We start from the raw sequence: 23,009 nt of genomic DNA on the forward strand, positions 1-23,009 counted from the left end.
TCCCCACCCCCCCAGTTCAGCCATTCTGGCCGTTTGCTTAAGCCCCGGGTCCTGGACTAGTTCTGGGTCCAACGGACCCAGAACCATGACAGTATGAGAATCAGCACTTCCACATCTGAAGCCATAGTCCTCTGCAATGAAAGGTTGGAGTGTCACATGTGAGGGGAGGAGACATTGACCCTGCACCACACTGGTCCATCAGTGAGAGAGAGCAATTTACCAGCAGCCTACTTCCCAACCTCATCTATGGCCACTAGCACTGGGTAATGGCCAACAGATCACAGTTTCAGAAATTAGTTTTCTCCAAAGAGTGGCTGTGCTCAGCCTTAGCCATAGGGTAAGAAATTCAGTCATTTGGCAGGTCTCAAATTACAGATGGTAATCCTCCACATCAGAAGGAGTCAGCTGAGGGTGAGGTGTTCTGGGTGTGTTCTACTGGGAAACAGTACATGAATGCCTATGAATGCCTTTGTGCTCCAGAGTTTCCAGAGTTTCAGCTATTTAGATAGATAGCTATATAGCTTCAGCTATAGATAATCCGTAGAAAATAGACAATGGAAATGGTATAAGAACCATTAAGACACAGCAAGTCATATTATCTGTTAGGTCAGACCTAGTCAGATTAACAGTATTTTGTCTCTATCTGTCATTCTGCAATTCATCCCATGTAAACAATAACGTGGCGCACAGCATGACGTGAAAAAAGGCACATACCTTTGACGTTGCAACGAACTCTGTATTCCAAGGAGTTTTTAAAAAATCTCAGTTTTCCGTGATTTGAAACGCCGTTGACGAAACAACTGCGTTTTCAAAAATACTCGTGCAGCTGCGGACATAGCGTAAAAGAGAGTGGTTTATTTTATTACTACCTGCAATTTATTGCAGATTACTTGTATTTGCTTAATTGTTTACTAAATGTTTGAGCTGTGAAATAAACTGCAATGGAGCAAAGTATGGGTGTGTGTGTGGTTGGAGGATGTGTTTGTGCATGCTTGTGTGTGCGCGCGTGCATGTGTGCACGCGTGCGAGGGGGGGGCGCGAACATTTTTTTTGTAAAACAAAGGGGGGCCGAACAAAAAGAGTTTGGGAACCACTGTGTTAGGTAATTACATTAAGAATATTCCAGAAGGGGCGGGCTGCCCATAGACATGAATGTGAGTGCGAATGGTTGTCTGTCTCTCTGTGTTTGCCCTGTAACAGACTGTCAGTGTCTTTTTTATGTTAACATGTTAAACTTAAGGAAGTGTGCAGCTGTTATGAAGGGCAAAATTAGCTATAGAAAGGAGTTATTTGTATCAGACTGTAAATATGTTATTTTAACTGTAAAGATGGACATTTTAACATGGGTGTCTATGGGGACTCATTCACTTTAGGAGCCAGCCTCAAGTGGACATTAGAAGAAGTGTTTCTGGCACTTCAAGTGTTGCTTCATGACTTTTTCAAAATGCACTAAAACGAAATCATTAAATTAAATACCGATGTTTAATTTAATGTTTTACTTTTTTTTTTCTCAGTCTTCTTAGACAGCCAAGTGGCCAATCAAGTGCTGAATCGAAGGATACGAGCTAACAGCATTTTTGAGGAGTGGAAAAAAGGCAATATGGAAAGAGAATGTGTGGAGGAGCGCTGTAGCTGGGAAGAGGCGCGAGAGATATTTGAAGACAAAGAAAAAACTGTATTAACCTTTATTTTAATACATTTAAATTTGCACTCAAACATTACAAAATTTTAGGAAATATTAGAAAAGATTATTGTAAATATTAGGAATCATATGTCTAAATTATGGTATTTTCCATTATTAACTATTATTTAGTGATGGAAAATCTGGCTTTTAGATCTTTTGAGCAATTTAATTTTCTTTTGTGTTTTTTCAGGATGAATTCTGGGCCAAGTATATTGGTAAGTTTTTGTATTAAAAATCTTAGAAATGCTGAAACTTTACAAATAATACCCTGAAAGGACATTAGAATATATGTACAATTACCAACTGAAAGAGGACAGCTGCTAAAATGTAACCTTGTACTTTGACCACTACAGTCAAACACTTGCTTCAATCTGCTGTCCCACAGATGGAGATGCGTGTATATCATCACCCTGTGTTAATGGCGGCCAATGCAAAGATGGAATTGGCAGCTACGCTTGCTACTGCCAAGAAGGGTACAAGGGCTTCAACTGTGAAATTGGTGAAGAACTTCAAATTTCACTTACTGCCTTTCAGAAAAACATATTAACTTATTCTGGTCAATAATACAATCTTGTAGGTATACTGTAAGGTTAGTAATAGTTAAGTTTTGGTCAAGTTTTGCTAATGTTTGAAAGCTCCCATCCATTTTCAGTATCTTATCTGAAAAAAAACTATTGCCACAAAAAGGGAAAACTGCTCATTTCAGAAGGAGTTTTCTAACCTTTCTGGAGGTTATATTACTTCAGTATAGATAGCAGTGGGGACAAAAACATGGCTGGCTGAGCCTCCTCTCGCTAGTTTTCCTGGGATAGCCTGACCTTTCTTGAGGTAGGATGGTAAACAATAGTAAAAATCTGCAGAAGAAAAGGAACCAAAGACCCTGTTACAACATGAGCTGTTTCATGGACGCAGGGTTCCTGTGGCCACTTTCTGCATTGTCAGCATGTTTTGGGTCATTGTTATTGTGGACCCATCCATAACAACTTTTCTGTGTTCTGGCTGATGGAAGGAGGTGCTGAAAAAGGGAGGAACACCCACTCTGGGTAAGGGATAAGTTACTGCCCTAAGTGGAGGATTTCAAGTATCTTCTTGTTCACAAGTGAGGGGAGTGAGAAATTGACACAGATTTGGGCAGCGTCAACAGTGATGCGGATGCCATACTTTTCTATTTTGGTGAAGATCATAAAAGCCAAACTCGATTTCATGGTCATTCTATGTTCCTACCCTTACATAGGATCACAGACTTTGGGTAGATGAACATTCTGTATGAAGGGATAGATATGAATATAACCAGGATACTGGGAGTTTGGCAATTGTTCAGATGTTAAGCATAATCTCAACCATTCCAAATTGTAAACCATGCACATCTGTGACGATGTAAAAGTTCTTTCAGAAACCCACTTTGTTTTTTTAACAGTGGCACCATCTATCTTAACTGTGTCTGCGTCTTTGCAGTTATTCCTCAGCTCTGTGAGGACAGAAATGGTGGTTGTGAACATTTCTGCGATGTGATACAGAGAAGAATTCATTGCTTCTGTGCTGATGGATACTTCCTGGCATCAGATGACAAATCCTGCCACTCCAACGGTGAGAGAGGCTTAAGAATGTGAATAGTCTTTTACTCAGATGGCAGAACAGTAAAAGAGCACCTAGATCACAGATCAGACTTTGGAAACCATAATGTTGAAATCTTCTGGTCCCAAAACTCAACCTCTCATTACCATACAAACTCTTTCAGAAACGTACAAATGTGGTGCCATCAGCAGCAAAGCCGTTCGGACTGTTTTCTGGTATGAGAGGAAAAACACAACAGACGGGAACATAACTAAGTTTAACAGCACCGGCAACATCAACTTAACAACACAGCCTTATGTCCAGGATGCTGGTCCAATGTCCTCAGTGTCTGAGAACAAAAGCCAAAACGTGGCACATTATCCTAATTTGGAAAAGATGATTCAGTCTGAAATGGCGAAAATGACTCGTATTGTCAACGGGGAGGACTGTCCACCAGGACAATGCCCATGGCAGGTAGAGACTCTTTCACAAAACGTTTTGGGATTATAATTTAAGAACTTACCCGCCAGATACAGTTTCTGTTTCAGTAAAAAGTAACCCTAACCCATACTATCACCTTCAATCGATCACATGATTCCCTCAGGGTAAACATCTAGAAGGCATTATCAATACTCAGCTGACACCTAAGAGTTCATAGCATTAAACTTCATTTTCACATGTCTTAGACCTCTGCACAGGTTTTGTATCGTCAATTCAAATGTTTTTTTCATTTTTTGGGGGGGGTGGGTGGCTGTTTTTGTCCTCATAGGCTCTCCTTGTGAATGAAGATAATATTGGGTTTTGTGGAGGAACAATACTCAATCAATACATCATCCTGACTGCTGCCCACTGCATGAACCAGTCACGTTACTTCAACGTGAGGCTCGGTAGGTTTGATGAACCAATTGTAAACCTGTGTATATAATTCTAGTTCATCACATTAAGGTAATAATGTCTTTATGCCTATTAAGAAGTTATAAATCTCATTTATGATTTTTAACTTAACTTTATGGTCCATATGACATATTTTTCAATTGTATATTTAATATGATAAATTTTATAACAGATTTTAATGTGGGTATTTTTTTCAAAGTATGAGATATGGTACAGATATACCCTTTTGTCAACTTCTGTAAAAAAGAAATAATGATCACTTACAATTTTTTAATATAGAACATTACCAATGCTGAGGTTATTGTGTGCATTTTTTAAGTTGGTAGAAATAGTGCAGTTTAGAACTTTTTGTTGGTTACGCACAGGTTTTAGGCCATGTCCCTTATCGGGACGTGATTAACAGTGTTCTGTTTTCAAAGCGCTTTGTATGCTGTAAAAAAATTTAATTACTATGATTTTTCATTAAAACATCGCTGAACATCTTTGCTTTTTCTCTGCACTCAGGTGAATTTGACAGGTTGGTAAATGAGGGCACTGAAGCTGACCATATTGTGGACACGATCCTCACCCACAGAGGGTACAAGGCAGACACCTACCACAATGACATTGCACTCATCAAATTAACCACACCCATCAAATTCAGCAGGTTCATTGTGCCAGCCTGCATTCCTGAGCAAGAATTTGCTGAAAAGGTGAATTTTTAAAATCATATCATACTATACCATTACATATCACTTTTATTTATACATAACAGGCCTGACCAAAGTGTTGTAACACCAAACATAAAAGAGAGCATAGAGACGTAGACAACAAGGTGGGACAGATGGATGCAGCAGCTGATATAGATAAAATGGGGGTGCAATCATTAAGAGACTTGGATTTGTAAATGAACTGGAAGTCCGTGAACTGAAGGTGAAATTGGACTGACATAATGTTGCTTGCAGCAGATAAAAAGCGAGCTGCAGCATTTTGCATCAGCTGTAGTTGAGCAACGAGTCCTGGGTGATTAAGACAAGATGTTATAAAAGCAAAGTTACGTTTGGACAAAGGAGGCTTAATTTTTAACCACAGCTAGAACTGGAAAAAACAGGGTTTTACCACTCTGTTCACATGAGAATTGAGCTTTAGAGAACCCATCACACCTAGATTAATAATAGATTTCTCATATGAGGCCAAAGAGGATGCAGATACTGCTGCTGGTGCCACATGAGTTTTATTTTGTTTCTCACTAAAATTCTGAGAATCCCCTGATGTCAATAATGCAAAATGTAATGGAAAATCTAATTTTGAGGTGACGGTGCAATTAGTAAAAGCAAAAAGTTTTATCTTGCTTAATAAACTTTTTCATATTACTTCAGACTATTGATAAACAACTAGATTTTATACTTGAACAGAGAAGCTTATAAAAAGGTTTGGTTGAGCAAAACATTTGTGTATGCAGCCTTAATCTTTAGTTCATATTTTTAAAAAAAAGAAAGAAAAAAGAAAGAAAGAAACATAAAGAAAAGAAAAAACAACCAAAAAGGAATTTACCAAATTTGTTTGATTATGTGACGTTTATACAGCGCCTATCTGTACCTTATGTGGACAATCATACATGGATTACCTCTATTGTCAGGTCCTGATGCAGCAGCCGGATGGCATGGTTAGCGGTTTTGGACGTCTCGGCGAGGGTCGGGAGCCATCCAGCATCTTGCAGCGCCTATCTGTACCTTATGTGGACCGTCGAACCTGCATCGAATCCACTCCTTTACGTATCTCGCAGCGTATGTTTTGTGCTGGTTATGACACAATAGCCAAGGATGCCTGCCAAGGTGACAGTGGCGGGCCTCATGTCACACGTTACCGTGACACCTACTTTGTCACTGGCGTTGTGAGCTGGGGTGAAGGCTGTGCACGCAAGGGCAAGTATGGTGTTTACACCCAGGTGTCCAAGTACATTCAATGGATCCGTGATGGTATGAAGACGCTGATCCAAAAAAACAAGACCGGCAGCAGGATGAAGAGGAACCATGCCCAAATAACAAGGCTTTATCTGTAAAACATCTGTCAACATCCACTGAGCAGAGATCGGCCAGACTTTGCACCACTCATGTAATCACTAATGAACAGTCAGAGAAACCTATTCATCCTAGTGCTGCAAAGAGCTGCAAATCCTACCTGTGACGAACAGAATTAGAGTCAGTAATTATTTGGGGGTTCCTCAGGGTACTACTCTTGGTCCTTTGTATTTTTAATTTTATTTTATGTAACATTAATTTTGTATTAATGTTTATTTTTCCAGGGCAATCATCTGACATCATATTTCTGAACAATTCAAGTCCATCATTTCCTCTGGGCTCTGATTTTGGTCTTAATTTCCACTTTAGATGTTTCGTGTTTTGGTTGGTTCACTGATTCTTCTGTAAGTCTTTCTCATGAGATTGTTTCCATCAAAGATGTATACTATCTCAAACAGGATACATCCTCTGAAATTTGATTGAATACATTTTTTTTAGTATAATTACATTTTTTTAAAATGTAATTCAATGTTTTGTTCCATGTATGCTTCATGAGTCACTGATAGAAACAAGCTTTTAAACTGAACATGAAGCAAATAAAAGCAAACTATAAGAACATGTTGAAGCCTGATGTCATTTAATGATAAGTATAGCTTGTATTTATAATAGTAATTCAAAATGTGGAAGAATCTCCAGTGACAGTTTGGAAAAAAGTTGTTTTACAAAATTGTGTTTTTGCTCAAGAAAATGTAAAATTTGTGGCACAATGGTTTTAAAGAACCATCTTATTACTTGATCTGGATAAACTCAATGTTATGTAAAAATGTCAGTAATGAAATCTATCCTTGTTTACCTCAAACAAACAAACATGGAGACCTTCTGCTTGTTTTGCTTGTTTTTAAAGGAAAGGGCAGAGTCCACTTCAAGAACAGAGCGTTTACGGGAAACTGCGTGGTCTTTTAACTCTTTAGAGAATCATGTGAATAAAATGTCAAAAAACTAATAATTTTATAAGGACTGGATGTTTATATGTACACAAAAATGCACACCAGTAAAATAACCTGGGACCAGACTGACATCTTTATTTCAGGCCAGTTATAAATGAACTCCATTTAACAGACTGTTAAAAACATGATACAATATCTGAGGTTTATACTGCTGTTGTGAGTCACTAGTGTGTATGTGTGTGTGTGCGTACGTGTGTGTGTGTGTCAGCAGTTCAGTCAGTGTCATGGCGGTCAGCATCATGTCTGCGTCTCTCCTCCTGTTCTGCCTTCTTCAATGTTTCCTTCAGGTCTTCAGTCAAGGAAAAGGTAAGAGAGTGACCTTTGACCTATTGCTGTGTTATTGTTGTTCCTTAGTTGACTGACAAAAATATTCAAGTGGCATAAAAACCTGCTGTTACTACAGCTACTGTTACTACAGTAGTGATAATTAGAAAAATTGCTGTGTGTCCAATGTTATAGGTTATAACAAACAGACAATATTTAGTCAGTGTCAAAATAGCATCATTATCACTATAGTAACTTAGTGGTTAAAAACAAACAAACAATGGGGATGGCTAAGTAAAATATTACACACAAAAATTGTAACCTCCAATGCAGCCTTAAACATAATGATTAAATAGTTATTAAATTCAATTATTAAATTTTATTTAAATTATACTAAAAGTATAAATTAATCCATTAACATCATGACGTCTAATCTTCTTAATTCAAATCACATTTAAACAGTGACTTCATGAATTTGTACACTAATGTGCAAAAAAGACTTCCGCTCATTTCTTTACACTTTGTAAGCAAATTTATTTACATGTGCAAACACACGTTTTATGAATTGTAAAATTCTTCAGCACAGTCTGAACTCTCTTGGGCAGCTTTCTTGTAATTTCTTTAAAATTTGCCACGTCTTATTTGGGCCTTCACTGTTCAGTCTTCATTTTTTAAGAATACATTTGAAGAGCTAATAGCTGTTTGGGAATCACCTCATTGGTGCTATAATACTATTTTATGTCTGTCAAACTGCGTTATCTTTGGCATTTTCTATAGATCATGTCATGCCACTAAACAGTGCAACTGTTGATAAACTGTCTCAAGAGCAAAAGCCAAACTTGGACCAAAGGGAATGGTTTGCTTTAAGTCTTTTATTAGAGTTTGTATGATACCATGGGGAGGCTAGGAGGATGACTGGGGACCGCACAGGTCAAGGTGAGTTGCAGATTGTTATCTTGCAGTGGAGGACAGAGCCATTGGTGGGTAAGCAGAGGCGTGGCTTAAGATTTTTGAAAAAGTACTGTAGACAAAAATGAATATATAACAGCTATAATCAAAGCTGTCAAAGCACCAGTAGAAATTAAATGACTGATTATTTAATTTTTTATCCTCTGTTAACTTTTTAACACTTCAGTTAGTTTTAGTTATTCATTATGTGTTAACCTAACATGGCAGAGCCTCCAGTTTTTCAGTTGCTCAGTTCTTCCAGTTGTGACTAAATGTGCCACAGGAAACAACCTGTAAATTCACACTTTTGTGTTTTTAGTGTTTCGTTCAGCTCCCGAGGCCAACACTGTGTTCCTGCGGCCCAAACGGGCCAATACATTTATGGAAGAGTTCAGACAGGGGAACCTGGAGCGGGAGTGCTACGAGGAACAGTGCGACTTTGAAGAGGCTCGCGAGTACTTTGAAGACACCCAGAAGACAGTTGGTTAAATTTAAAAAGGAGCTACTCAGCTCATTTCTACACCTGCATTTTCATTCTTAGATTCCACTAGAGTGTGTGATGCACAGTTAAAAATTCAGTTGCAGACTCAAGTCTGAGCTTTTATGTTTGTTATTAGATTAGTTTTTTTTTTTTTTACATTTAAATGTTAGAAAACCCCCAGAAAAAACTATAAAGAGTCCTGTTTAATGACTCCTGAATTCTAACTGTTGTTTTTTTTGTGTGTAGAAAACCTTCTGGGCTGTTTACTCTGGTGAGTTTTATTTCACATTAGCTACTATATGTTCAGCTACATCTGCTTAATTAATGAAAAGAAAAATAAGAAGCCAAATGAAAAGAAATGAAGAAAAACAAACCTAAAACTAAACTAAAACGATAGGCTTTCCAAGTGGTAAACTCCAGAGTTTTGTTTGTTCCAAGTAATTTAATTACTAAATTATAAAACGTGGATTTTAAACAACAAATATACGCATGTAACAGTCATCATTTATACAATTAATACTTGCATAGATAGCGTCAACCAGACAGACAATCTGACTGGATCTGTATACAAACTGCAGAGGGTCAACAAATGTTTAGACTAGTCTTACCTTCATGATAGCTCTGACAGTACCAATTTTTCTTTTTTTCTTTCAATTCATATAGTACCAAATAGCAACACCAGTTGCCTCAATGCACTTTATATTGTAAGGTAAAGGACCCACAATAACAAAGAGTACAAGCTGCTTCAGTACAGGAATCACATGGGATTTGTTTCCCGCTGCTTCAGTCTCAGGTTATAAATTTGACTCGGTAACACACTTAGCTACCACAGGTCCTCAGAATACTGGGGCTGATGTTATCTGGGCCTAGAGCCTTGCTCTGGTATAGTTTCTCCAACTGTCTTCAAAACTGGACAGAAATCACAGTAATGTTTTTCAAATAGGTGAAAATTGTACATGAAAAGAGATATGTATCTAAGATTAATCCTAGCTGGGATACTGGTGATGTGGTGCTTGTTCAGATGCTAAGCATAACTACAGTCTCTCTGAATTGTTAACACTTTAACTGCCACACACAAGGAGGAGTGCAGAATCCTAACAGTGTCTGTGTATTTGCAGTTCTTCCTCAGCTCTGTAAGAACAAAAATGGCGGCTGTGAACATTTCTGCAATGTGATCCAGGGAAGTGTTCAGTGCTCCTGTGCTGATGGGTACTTCCTGGCATCTGATAAAAAATCCTGCCATTTCAATGGTGAGAGTCTTAAGAATCTACCTGGTCTTTTACTCTGATAGCAGAGCAGTGAAATACATCACAGATCAGACATTAGAAACTATAAAAAGTGAAACTAAACTTTCTGGTGACAAAATCCAACGTCTAATTTATATAAAACTCTTGCAGAGACCATCAGATGTGGTTTCATCCTCCCCAAAGGGCTGCAGACAGTTTTGAGGGACCATCAGACAAAAACAATGGAGGGGAATATAACTGCACTTAACACCAGTGTAAACTCCACAGAGCCGATCCAGGATGCTGATTTAATGTCCGATTTAGTGGCTGAAAAGAGAACCCAAATTCCAACAAAGACCTGGACAACTTTGGAAAGTCTGATTGACTCTGAAATAGAAGATGAGTCATATCGCCAGTCAGGGTATTGTCCACCAGGAGAATGTCCATGGCAGGTAGAGGCACACATGAACATACCCACAACATGAAGCTGCATTAAAAACATTGATCAGATACAGACTATCAATCTCAAGTGAGTTTTTTGTTTTTTGACAGAGTTCATAGAATTGCTTGTCATCCTCACACATCTTCCAACTCTGGACAGGTTTAACAGTCTCATTTTGCATGGTTTGTTTTCATATCTTAGGCCCTCCTTTTCAATGAAAATGAAATAGTTCTTTGTGGAGGAACAATACTCAATGAAAACATCATCCTGACAGCTGCCAGCTGTGTAAACCAGTCAGATGACTTCAACATCAGGCTCGGTAGGTCTGATGAGCCAATTACAAACCTTCACATACAATTCTAGGTCATCACATTCAGATTCAAAAATACCTGCTTAAGTTTTATTTTAATGATGACTGTCTGCCTAATAAGAATTTATAAATCTTTTATATAAATCTTTTCTGTAATTTCTTTGGCACAGGTCCAATTCAATTCAAGTTTATTTATACAGCGCCAAATCACAACAACAGTCACCTCAAGACGCTTTATATTGTAAGGCAGACCCTACAATAATACATACATAGAAAAACCCAACAATCATATGACCCCCTGAGCAAGCACTTTGGCGACACTGAGAAGGAAAAACTCCCTTTTAACAGGAAGAAACTTCTGGCAGAACCAGGCTGGACACGATGGACTGGCGCGTCTATTACATACTTTATGATATTGGTTTTTCTGTCTGGAGAATTTTCCTTGTCTGAAGTATGGGAGCATTGCAGCAGCCTATCGCACTCAACGCTACGTCCCCCTTCTGGCAAAATCATGCAATAACAGCTCCATAACCCCAACTAAAAATCAGTGCCAGACTGCAATAAAACAAGTCCTATTACATCAGTAAATTCGGAAAACAGATTACAGATGTGACCACAGATTTGTAGGTGTCATATATGTGTTCATTTTTGTTTTGACTGTTGTAATTAAAGTGTTTTGTTTGTTTCTCCGCACTCAGGTGAGTTTGACAGGTCAGTGAATGAAGGTACTGAAGTTGACCACAAAGTGGAAGCAGTCCTCGCCCACAGAAACTACAATGAGCAAACCTATGATAATGACATTGCACTCATCAAACTGGCTACACCTATCAAGTTCACGAGGTTCATCCTGCCAGTCTGCATTCCTGAGCAAGACTTTGCCAAAAAGGTGAAACTTTAAGCTAGTGTCAATGGAATAGATCTTTATTGTCACTGTTACAAGACGATGAAACACAGTTTGTGTTCTCTCTGTTGGCATCATGTAGATTTACATTGAGATTGTTTTAGGATATGAGAAGAAGATATAAATAGACGTATATCTATTCGCTACTCAGCGAATGTGTGTAATACGCAATAACGTAAGTATCTGCACAGTAACACTGTGTCCAGGGTGCGAGGAGTCCTTGATGATGATACTGGATTTCTACTGAAATCTGCCAGTATAATTTTCCCTGAGGGGGGTTAGTGAAGTGCCAATTGCCTGCTCTGCTGCCCTCACCACCCGCCGGCCGCTGCAGTTTCCTCTTGTCCCCCACAGTACAGCAGTTAAACCTGCGTGTACAGCAGTAGGTCAGAAGGCTCTAGATGGTGGAGCGGTAGTAGTTTACTAGCAGTCTCTGGGGTAATTGGGTAAACCTTTCTACCCTTTCTACCTCCTTCCCATCAATGTAAAGGGTGGAGTGCTCAGATTGCTTCTAATATTAATTTATCAAAGTTTGTCAGAGGAACAATGTGGTCTGAGGCAATAGATAACAAGACAAGACTTAATGGCTGAAACTTTGTCAGTAAAAAATGCCCCCAAAATCATCACAGATACTTAGTGCAGGTACTGCTCCAGCATTATACATGGACTGATAACATGATTAACCTTTCATGCATTAATTATGACAAGCGCAATCTGGATTTTGTTTTCTTAAGTATTTATCTTTAGCCATGAAAAGATGAATAAAAACACTTGAGAAAAAAATCCTGATCAAAGTTGTCATAATTCATGCATGACAGGGTTAAATAACAATGATTTCAGTGAAACACGTCATACATCTATAGTAACATTAAGGGACCAGTGGGTGGCAGGGTATGGAGTGACACATCAGTGTCCAATGTAATGTTTTAAGTGCAAGTATACCATGAACACTGACACAAATGCAAGAAAACAGCCTTTGAATAGTTGTCCACTGTAGTGACCACTATGCATGAAAGGGTTAAAAACCTTCTTTTTTTTTTAAATTCTTGTGGGTAATTGTGGACACCAGATCTGAGATAAATTGAGTCTTTGCGATTGAAAACCATTCTGCAAAGAAGAGTGACACAATATTCCTCCACAGTGATATGAAAAACTCCTTTGTCATTTTTCACAAATGTTTGTTCACAGTTCTTGCTGCCAAGGATGGAACATCCAGTTATTCATTTGGGAGTCAGATTGGTTGGGATAGCTTTTTTCTACTCTCTTAAATGAAATCATCATTTAAAAACTGTATCTGACTAATATTAACATTTGCTTGATGATCTAAAACATGTGAATGTGACAAATGTGCAAGAAGGTTTTAAAAAAAAAGTCAGTAAGTAAAATTTAGTTTATATATCACCCTCACAAGAAGTGCTACACAAGATCCAACAATAAATAAAAAAAATCAGGGACGGGCAAACAGTTGAATATAAACATGTCATTTATTGTATGTTGCACCTTTGAAACACCACAGAATCTTTAAATGCTACAGTGCAAATCCCACATCTGTAAGTAGTTGGTTCCTAAATCTGATTTCTTCTTGGCCAATGGTCAAATACTTTGAGGGTTGACTTTCCCACAAGCTAGAGCAGTCGCTCTATTTTATCTACCTTAAAAGAAGGCCTTTGTGTTTTCCACAAATTAAGCTTAAACATTTAATTATCTGGGTGTCTACTCCAGTTGAAGACCTGTAGTTACTACATAGCTGTAGTTATGCCATGTTTACACGACAAAATAAAAGAAATGCAGGATCAGAAACAGATAGCTGCCACTCTGGATAAATTTTTTACCTTTAATCTCAGGTCCTGATGCGGGAGCCAGTAGCTGTGGTCAGTGGTTTTGGACGTCTTGGGGAGGCTCAGATTCCATCCATGATCATGAAGCACCTCATTGTAACCTATGTGGACCGTCAAACCTGCATCAATTCCACTCGGTTTGTAGTCACTAATGGCATGTTCTGTGCTGGCTACAAATCTAGGGATGCTTGCCAAGGTGATGGTGGTGGGCCACACATCACACGTTATAATGACACCCACTTCATCACTGGCATTGTGAGTTGGGGCGAAGGCTGCGAACGCAAGGGCAAGTATAACTTCTACACCCAGGTGTCCAGGTACATTCGATGGATCCATGAGGGTATCAAGAAGCTGGTGCACAGTGGCACAAATGGCAGCAGTCAGCATCTTGCAATAAAAAGGCTTTATCTGTAAAACATGTGTAAACATCCACCAACACTCACAGTTATGCCTCTCATGTAATCCCTTCAGAGAAAGAATGTTTATCCTTGTAAGAAAAGAGCTACAAGTCCCACCTGTGACAGAGAGAATTAGAGTCAATAATTGTTTATGAGGTTCCTCAGGGTACTACTCCTGGAACTTTTATATTTTTAATTTGGTTTATGTATCATCAATATTTTGTTTTTGTTTCAAATTCATGACTTGAGATGAATTTCTGTCCAACCTTCCCTCACTTTTGGCTTTGTATGGTCTTGATCTCCGTTTGATGTTCCAGTTCACAGATTCCTGTTTAACTCTTTCTGTTCAGACTGATTCCATTAAAGGGACAAACTGTCACTAACATGCCATATCCACTGAAACTTGATTTAATAATTTTGTTGGTCAGTATGATTAAAGTGAGAATGGAAAGCATGTCTGTGTCCATGTATTCTTTATGAGTTGCTGACAGAAATGAGCTTTTGAGCTGAATTTGAAAAAACTTCCAGCAATGTAACAATAATATAGCAATAGTTTGAAGTGTGATGTCCTCTTAAAATCACACTTTTTGTTTCTTTTTGTTTTTCTGAGTAAAGCAAACAAAAAAGATCTAGCTGTCCTACATAATTATGGGCTATTTTCCAACCTTCCTTTCATCTCCAAACATCTTGAAAGACTTGTTATAAAACAGCACAAAAAATCTTCTGTAGAGGAAGAGTTTATCTGAAGAGTTTCGGTCAGGTTTCAGAGTAAAGAAACAGCTTTGGTGACTTGTTACAAAACTCTATGGCCTCTGACAGTGGACTCATCTCATTCATTTTGTTTTTCATGTAAATGAAGAGTCCTCTTAACACACTGAGGATAATTATGGAGTTCCACAGGGTTCCGTGGTAGAACCAGTTCTTTTCACATTATACATGCTCCCTCTTAGGAAATATCATTAGAAGGCATAGCATACATTTTCACTGTTATGCAGATGATACTCAACTATCCACGAAGCCAGATAACACACAAAAATTAGTTACTGAATGACCTCATTTTTCTGCTTCTAAATTCAAATGAAACTGAGGTAACTGTATAAATATTAGAAATATGATATGTCCTCAGATACTTACTCTGAATGGAATTACCTCCAGTTACACTGTGAGGAATCTTGGAGTTGTTTTTGATCAGAATATGTTCTTAAAAGCGCATATTGAACAAAAATGTCAGGCTGCTTTCTTTCATTTGCGCAACATCTCTAAAATTAAAAACATCGTGTCTCAGAGTAATGCTGAAAAACTAGCTGATCATCTTGATCCATGCTCAATCATCCAGGTAAGTAAATTTCCAAAAGTTGATTCTGTTGATCTGGATGTAGTGTTTTCAGTAGGAGAAACGTTTTGTCACTCATCCAAGTGACTTCTTCAGTCTCAGCTGACTGCAGGTTTCCCCAAATCTTATAAACAGTACATTTGCATAATGACTGAAACCAGCCCAGTGAGAGAACAATGAGCTGGGAGGTCAGTTCCTTCATCATAATTATACAAATTCTCATGACCATTGATCAACAACCACTGATCAAAGCCCACTGATCAATGGCCATGAGTACCATTCACAGAGAGTTGGGGAATGGCTGCAATCACAGCATTGTAAGATGGCGAAAGAAAAGGGAAAGACTATCTCTGAATCGAGGAGGGGGCCTAAGGGTACATCTTACAATGCTGTGATCGCAGCCTGCAGTCAGCTGAGACTGAAGAAGTCACTTGGATGAGTGATGAAATGGTTCTTCCACTGAAAATACATCCAGATGACCAGAATCAACTTTTGGAGTACTAGCTCATCAGTTCAGGCCCCATCTTATCTTAATTACCTCATAGCACCCTATCACTCCATTAAAGCACCTAGATAGCAGACTGCATGCTTACTTGTGGTCCCTGGGATATTTAAAAATATAAATGGAGGCAGGGTCTTCAGTTTTTAGGCCCCTCTTCCATGGAACAGCTTCCAGTTTGGATTCAGGAGACAGACACTATCTCTATTTTAAAGATTAGGCTTAAAACTTTCCTATTTGACAAAGGTTATGGTTGGATCGGGTGACCCTGAGTCAGTTGGGGGCTTCCTATGATGCACTATGTTTTCTTCACTCATCATTTTCACTCATTTTGCACATTATACACTTTGCATTTAATCATTAGTTATTCTTAAACTCTGGCTTTCTACCTTAGTGTTTCTTTTTGTTCTGTCTCCCTCCTCTCATGCCCGACTGGTTAAACAGATGTTTTCCTCCTGTTAAAAGAGAGTTTTTCCTTTCCACTGTTGCCAAGTGTTTGCTTAAAGGAGGCTTTTGAAATGTTGGGTTTTCTCTGTGTTATTGTAGGGTCTGGTCTTTACCTTACTAGTGCCTTGAGATAACTGTTGGGATTTTGCACTATAAAGATAAACAGAATTGAACTGATACATGTTTTTACGTTTCAAGTAATCACTACTCTAACAAAACAAGCATTACTAGATGGTAAGTAACAAGATCAAATTGCTTAAACGTAACTGTTATGTCCTAAATAGAAATTTAAAGATCTCTCCAGTGACTCAGCTGGAGGAAAATGAAGTTGCAAATGTCATAAAAAGCTAGTTTATTTTCGATAACATTGGTGTTATTGCTGAGGAAAACTGTTATTTTCTTGAATAAAATTTTAAGTTGTAAACCCTGATAAACCTATTACCAGATGTACCAGATATACTAGATGATAAACATTTGTGATGAAATCTATCCTCGTTTACCTCAGACAAACAGACCTGTTGATCGTTCAGAGGTCGGACCTTTAGTTTGTTTTGTGTGGTTTGAACAGAAAGGCCAGAGTCCACGTCAAGAACAGAGCGTTTAGTGAAACTTGTGCTGTCTTTTAACTCTTTAGAGAATCATGTGAATAAAAAAAACCAAATAGTTTTATAATGACTGGATATTTATCTGTACATAAAAAAGCACACCAGTAAAATGACCTGGGACCAGACTGACATCTTAGTTTATTTCAGAACAGATATAAATGAACTCCGTTTAACAGACTGTTAAAAACATGATACAATTTCTGTGAGGTTTGTACTGCTGTTGTGAGTCACTAGTGTGTATATATGTGTGTGCAGACGTGTGTGTTTGTGTGTGTGTGTGTGTCAGCAGTGCAGTCAGTGTCATGGCGGTCAGCATCATGTCAGCGTCTCTCCTCCTGTTCTGCCTTCTTCAATGTTTCCTTCAGGTCTCCAGTCAAGGAAAAGGTAAGAGAGTGACCTTTGACCTGTTGCTGTGTTATTGTTGTTCCTTAGTTGATTGACAAAAACATTCAAGTGGTATAAAAATACTCCAAGTTGGCACAGAATTTAACAACATTTTTACTGTCAGTACAGTCATGACACAATTAGCTCTAATCGTGTCACAATGACAGCTTGCTACATTATTATTATAACTTTGGTTACCTAATGGTTAAAAATATAGAATATAGGTACTACCTTAAATAATATAAAAGAATCCATTAATATTGTGACTTTTACAATTATAACAAGAACATTCATTCTTCAGCACAGTCTGAACTCTCTTCGGCAGCTTTCTTGTCTTTCCTTTAAGTCGTCTTCAGGAATAGTTCTCCAGTTTTCTCAGAGGACATTAAAAGCTCTAATTTGGATGTTTCTGCTTTTTGCTCTGTTCTCTGTCAACATGGTCCCACACTGCTTCAATAATGTTGAGGTCCGGGCTCTGGGGAGGCCAAACCCTGACTGATTCTGGCACACTATTCATATTCAGATGCATGACGTTTTTCCTATTTCTTACGGACATGACCTGACGATTTTCTTATTTTTTGTTCTCCCCTGAAACTCTATTAGTTATTAGCTGAAGTCTACATGTAATAGCCTTTGGAAATCACATTTCCATCAACTTTTATGCTCATCAAACTGTTTTACCCTCAGCTAAAGAAGCTGAGACTGCCAGGGCTCTGTGTGCGGCAGGCAGGGATGAGGACCCAAGAGCAGGACTCGTGGAAACAAAATGGCAAACACAAAAACCTCAGCTTTATTGCTGGCATGAAACAGAAGCCAAACCGTGAAAGCTATAACTGGAACAAAGGCAAATCTGAGGGTACAGCACAACAGAGAGCAAAGGAAAACACAGGACCTATATACACAGAGGATAATCACAAAACAGGAAACAGGAGGGAGACACAGCTGGGAGAAATTAGGCCTAACGAGACAGGGGGAAGCACAACTAGACTCACTGCACATAAGACGTGGACCTTCAAAGTAAAACAGGAAACAAGAAACAAATCACCAAGATGCAAACTTGACACTGAACAACACCTATAATAATAGTCACAACGGCACAACTAAAGAATCAGAACATAAATCATAATACAGAAGAATACCAACACATAATAACTGACAAAATTGGGCAAAGTAACTATGACATCCATAATCATCACGTAGTTTCTAAATCATTTATTTGTTTTCCTCTTAATGTTACTGTTTTTTGTTTCAGCAACAGACACCTTATTATTTATGACATGGTAACCTAACATATCGGAGCCTCCAGCCTTTTCAGTGCTCTTGTGTTTTCAGTGTTTCGTTCAGCTCCTGAGGCTCACGCCGTGTTCCTGCGCCCTAAACGGGCCAACTCGTTCATTTTAGAGGAGATCCTACAGGGCAACTTGGAGCGGGAGTGCTACGAGGAGCAGTGCAACTTTGAAGAGGCTCGCGAGTACTTTGAAGACACCCGAAGGACGGTTAGTTAAATTAAAAAAGGGAGCTTTTGCACTCATTTCTACACCTGTTTTTTTACTTTTAGATTCCAGTAAACACAGACTAAAACAATATGTTTTAGGTTCTGATTCTTTAGGGTTCTGGCTCATTAAAAGACCACCTACTCATTTTTGATTTGCCTTTTTTTTTATGTCTGTGTTACATTTGATGTTCTCTGTTTCTTTTTAATTGCTCCTTGGGATGCACCCAGAGCTGCCGTCTTAATCCAGAGCCTGTTTATGTCATATTTGAAAATTTAGTTTAATGATCATCTTTAAACATACATAGAAAAAGGAGAAAAAACAAAACAAAAAGAGCATTGCTTAATTCCTCTCGGATTCTAACGTTTTTTTGTTTGTGTGTAGATCACGTTCTGGGCTGTTTACTCTGGTGAGTATCTACTTTCAGCTAAACTGCATTTGATTAATTAATGAAATAAAATAAATTAAAAAAAACATTTATTTTCCAACTAGAAACTGCAGTTTGATAATTAAAATGTGTTTAGAATGTATTTTAATAATATTTTTGTTGATTTACTGTCATCAAATGTATTATTTTAAATGTAAATATTTGATTTAATAGTTTTACAGCAAAAATATAAACATTTATTAGTTTACTAAACACTAGCAGTTTCTGTTTTTGGTCTTTGGAGGTGGAAACCACTGCTTGCAGAGTCCCTGTCTGAATGGAGGGAACTGCACTCACAATGTGCGGGGGTTTACCTGCTCCTGCAACGCCCCTTACTACGGTCCAGTCTGTGAATTGAAAGTACAGGATGAGGCATTACAGACTATAAGGTCGTCCACAGCACAGCAAACCAAAACAGCAGGTCTGACCACACCTCCGTAAAAGGACGGGAGATCAAAACTCATGGTGCACTAATGGGAATTAAGACATATCAGACCATCACGTATAAAAAAATGATTTGTTTTCCAAATCTATCTTAGAGATATCTAAGTGTCCGACTGAGAGTCCGACTGCTTGTCATCAGCTATGCACAGTGACCTACGAGTCCTTCCGATGCTCCTGCATGTCTGGATTCAAGCTGCACAGCGACGGACGGAGCTGTCTGCCAGAAGGTTGGATGCTCCGAAAAAACACTAGACTTTATGAGACCAGTTCAAACTGGTGAGATGAAGTTTTATTGTTGTCTTTGTTTCCACAGTCGAGTTTCCCTGTGGAAGACTTCCTGAGGAAACTCTTTCCTCGTGTCACCATGGTAACTGTCCCTGGCAGGTAAGATCCTCTGGTACTGTGGTGTCAGTCTAAATAAAACCAGAATAATAAATAAATTGTCTGTTTACTGCCACCAGGTGTCTCTGCTGAACAGCACACTGCAGAAGTTGTGCAGTGGTGTGGTGCTGGGTCAGCGGTCCATCCTTACCTCTGCCCGCTGCCTCTATCAGGACTCAGAACCAAAACCCTCCAACCTCTATGTGCTTGCTGGTAAGAAAATGCTATCACAATTATTGTTATCACACCATGATAACACTATAATAACTACTACTAAATTAAAATATAGAAAGGATGACGTATAGACATCAATTTCTCATCCATTCAGAATAAAAATCTAAAAAAAAGTCACGTCATTACATTTTAAATTTTACTGTTTTTAAATTTGCTTCTGTTAGTCAGAGTTTGCAAAAGAACAGACATCCTGTACTTAAGTAGAAGTACAAACACTAGTGTTGAAAAATACTCATGTAAAAGTAGAAGTATTGATTCAGCTTCTTTAATCAAGTAAAAGTGAAAAGGGGGCGGCTCTGAAATGTACTGTGAGAAAAAAAGTAAAAGTAGCTTTTTGGAGGGCGTTCTTTTGTGCAAAGCTCACTGAACCATGTGCTTTAATAAAGTATTAATAAAATATTGTCAGTAGGGCCAGAAAAACTTTATTTTAGTCTAAATTTTTATTCTAATAAATGTAAGTACAACATCAGCAGAGGAAAATGTAAAAATACATGTTTCTATTTTCTGTTGCATGTATTGCAGAGGGTGGCTTTAAAAGGAAAGTATGGTCAGGGATTAAACTCAGATTAACCAGGTGGGGAAACCTAAAATCAGTTGTAATTGGCTCAGTGTGGGGAAAAGAATCGCACTTTAACTCCTGACACATCAGTTGGACGTTAAAATTGTAGGGAGTGAAAGTAAAAAATTGTCAGAAAAACGTATTTGAAGTATTTGTACTGTATATATATTTCAGGCTGCAAACAGGATGTGCTCACAGACAATTTGCCCAATTAAAAAAACAAAAACAAAACATGGATTCAGTTCTATCAAATGTTCAAATCACTGAAGACAATATTAAACCCAAACCAAAAAGTGGAAGAACTAGCCCTTACACACATTAAACCCTGAATAAGCCATTGACATACTGACAAATTAATGCAGTGTATGGACAGGTTTTACATCTTTGTTTCACTCTAGAAACTATATTTCAGATCAGATGAAGACAAATTGATTCAAAAGGTTTCAAAAGCCAAAGCTGTCCATCAGAAATTGATGGTTGACTACCGGCTATCCCAGCTACCATAGGGCGAAAGGCAGAGTACACTCTGGACAGGTCGCCAGTCTGTCGCAGGGCTAACACAGTGAGCCACACAAGCATTCACACTAACATTCACACCTGTGGGCAATTTTGAATAATCAGTTAACATAACCCCACTAGCTGCATGTCTTTGGTCTGTGGGAGGAGCCCGGAGTACTTGGAGAGACCCCACACAAACTCCACACAGAGAGGCCCGGCCAGTTGAACTCAGGACTTTTTTGCTGTGATGCAAAAGTTCTAACCATCATACCAGCTGCATTCATTCATATAAAAATCTTTGGCTGTGGCTGTACTTTGAGACGTTTATCCGTTATTAATTCACTTTTTGAGCTGCAGAGCGCTGTGTGCACACTGCTGAGTAAAAGGCACTGGTGTGCTCTACACTTTTCATTTACATCATGCAGTTCTTTCTCTATCCATTAAAATTAAGTTATTGCAAAATTATTATTTTCTTGATAAGTGAGCAAAGTTACAAATTCAGCAGGGAACCAAATATTTATTTCCCACAGTGTCGATCAATTCATTTCTTAACTAATTTCCTTTGTCTCCCAGAGAAACAGAGGATGCTCTTCACCGTCAAAGCGATGTACCTTCACAACGGTTATCATAAAGGTCACCATGAAAATGACCTCGTCCTCCTCGAGTTAGCTGACTCCATGACCTTTAGCCCCAGCCTCATCCATCTCTGTTTGCCCACCAAAGACTTCAGCGAGAATGTCCTGATGCATTCTGGGAGGACTGGGATTACAGAGAGTTGGGAAATCAGCAAGAACCAGAAACTGGTCTATATGACGCTGGACGATTGTCGCCGTGAGCTGAACATCCCACATCCACTAAGCAACAAAATGTTCTGCATGAGGAAGCAAAATGAACCATTCAAGTACCAAAATGAAACACAAGAGAGCCCAGGAGCTCAGAGACACCCTAATGTACACCTTGAGATTCCAAAGAGAGGCCACAGGCATCAAAACAGACCTTTAGGGAACCAGATTGGAGTCCAGGGAAGGCTTCAAGGGCGCACGGTGAATAGGCTCCAGAATCAAACCCAAAACAAAAACACTAACCTCAGGCTGCTGAATAAAACAGCAAGCTACAACCACACTTCAAAAGCTCTGAATTTTGAGTCCTCGCATGGGGTCAGCAGGTCAAATTTAGAAACCAGCAACAGGCCATGTGGCGGGCTGATGCCAGGGTCGCCTGTAGCCACAGTAGAGCAAGGCACAGTGTTCCTGACCGGGCTGCTAATCTCATCACCGTCTGAGTGTGAGGCCAGCGGCGGTGGTTTGGTGTTCAGCAAACTGTCTCGTTACCTGAGCTGGATCCGAATGAGGCTGGAGGTGATCGAGAAGTTAGCCATGACTCCCCAAGTGAGACAATATCCAGAAGCTCGCTAACAGATCGCCACCATCTGAAACCGACTCACCTGTTCTTGTTCACTTGTAACGTTTTTTTTTTCTTATTATTAACAGCTGCCCTCCCTAAAGACTGAAAACTTTGAACATAAATCAGTTTTGCTGAGTCTCTTGTCCTACTTTCAGTTTCTTTTTTCCAAATGGTCACAACAAAAACACAGAATTGAAACTTTCTGCTGCTGAACTTCACAAACGTTAAGTCATGAATAATATTTGTATTTGAAATGTGTAAATTAAAATGCTTTTGAAAAAACAAATTCCAGTCTCTTAATCTCGCGATGACAAAAGTTCTGCTCAAAATAAAACCTTTGACACCCACAATTCA

At 38.7% G+C, this 23,009-nt stretch overlaps 3 protein-coding genes across 3 annotated transcripts in view; all 3 read left to right on the forward strand.

Annotated features, from left to right (window-relative positions):
* Positions 1-7,135, forward strand: part of f10 (coagulation factor X) — an 18,845-nt gene extending 11,710 nt beyond the window's left edge. Inside the window, exons 2-9 of the mRNA XM_005932730.2 lie at positions 1,515-1,675; positions 1,875-1,899; positions 2,070-2,183; positions 3,140-3,271; positions 3,423-3,712; positions 4,008-4,125; positions 4,637-4,824; positions 5,751-7,135. Coding sequence (XP_005932792.1) covers positions 1,515-1,675; positions 1,875-1,899; positions 2,070-2,183; positions 3,140-3,271; positions 3,423-3,712; positions 4,008-4,125; positions 4,637-4,824; positions 5,751-6,173 — 1,451 coding nt within the window. The 3' untranslated portion in view covers positions 6,174-7,135. The remainder of the gene's footprint in view (positions 1-1,514; positions 1,676-1,874; positions 1,900-2,069; positions 2,184-3,139; positions 3,272-3,422; positions 3,713-4,007; positions 4,126-4,636; positions 4,825-5,750) is intronic.
* Positions 7,136-7,310: 175 nt separating this feature from the next.
* Positions 7,311-14,401, forward strand: LOC102311705 (coagulation factor X). Its single transcript, XM_005932731.3, has 8 exons — positions 7,311-7,445; positions 8,671-8,831; positions 9,079-9,103; positions 9,951-10,082; positions 10,230-10,510; positions 10,702-10,819; positions 11,509-11,696; positions 13,556-14,401. Exons 1-8 carry the CDS (start codon positions 7,313-7,315, stop codon positions 13,961-13,963), a joined length of 1,446 nt encoding a protein of 481 aa, XP_005932793.3. The 5' UTR covers positions 7,311-7,312; the 3' UTR covers positions 13,964-14,401.
* A 2,685-nt stretch (positions 14,402-17,086) lies between these two features.
* LOC102312015 (vitamin K-dependent protein Z) lies at positions 17,087-22,941 on the forward strand. Its single transcript, XM_005932732.2, has 8 exons — positions 17,087-17,215; positions 18,548-18,711; positions 19,093-19,117; positions 19,380-19,556; positions 19,675-19,806; positions 19,893-19,963; positions 20,041-20,173; positions 21,825-22,941. Exons 1-8 carry the CDS (start codon positions 17,134-17,136, stop codon positions 22,664-22,666), a joined length of 1,626 nt encoding a protein of 541 aa, XP_005932794.1. The 5' UTR covers positions 17,087-17,133; the 3' UTR covers positions 22,667-22,941.
* Positions 22,942-23,009: the final 68 nt, after the last annotated feature.

This window comes from Haplochromis burtoni, unplaced genomic scaffold (genome assembly GCF_018398535.1).
Source record: "Haplochromis burtoni strain Fernald_Lab_line unplaced genomic scaffold, NCSU_Asbu1 Contig_157, whole genome shotgun sequence".
Taxonomy (NCBI): Eukaryota; Metazoa; Chordata; class Actinopteri; order Cichliformes; family Cichlidae; genus Haplochromis; species Haplochromis burtoni.

Coding starts and splice junctions, on each gene's coding strand:
- LOC102312015 (XM_005932732.2), top strand. CDS start 17,134: ATGGCGGTCAGCATCATGTCAGCGTCTCTCCTCCTGTTCTGCCTTCTT. Junction 19,118..19,379: donor GTTCTGGGCTGTTTACTCTG/GTGAGTATCTAC, acceptor TGGTCTTTGGAG/GTGGAAACCACTGCTTGCAG. Junction 19,557..19,674: donor ACAGCAAACCAAAACAGCAG/GTCTGACCACAC, acceptor AATCTATCTTAG/AGATATCTAAGTGTCCGACT.
- LOC102311705 (XM_005932731.3), top strand. CDS start 7,313: ATGTGTGTGTGTGCGTACGTGTGTGTGTGTGTCAGCAGTTCAGTCAGT. Junction 7,446..8,670: donor GGTCTTCAGTCAAGGAAAAG/GTAAGAGAGTGA, acceptor TTGTGTTTTTAG/TGTTTCGTTCAGCTCCCGAG. Junction 11,697..13,555: donor AGCAAGACTTTGCCAAAAAG/GTGAAACTTTAA, acceptor CTTTAATCTCAG/GTCCTGATGCGGGAGCCAGT.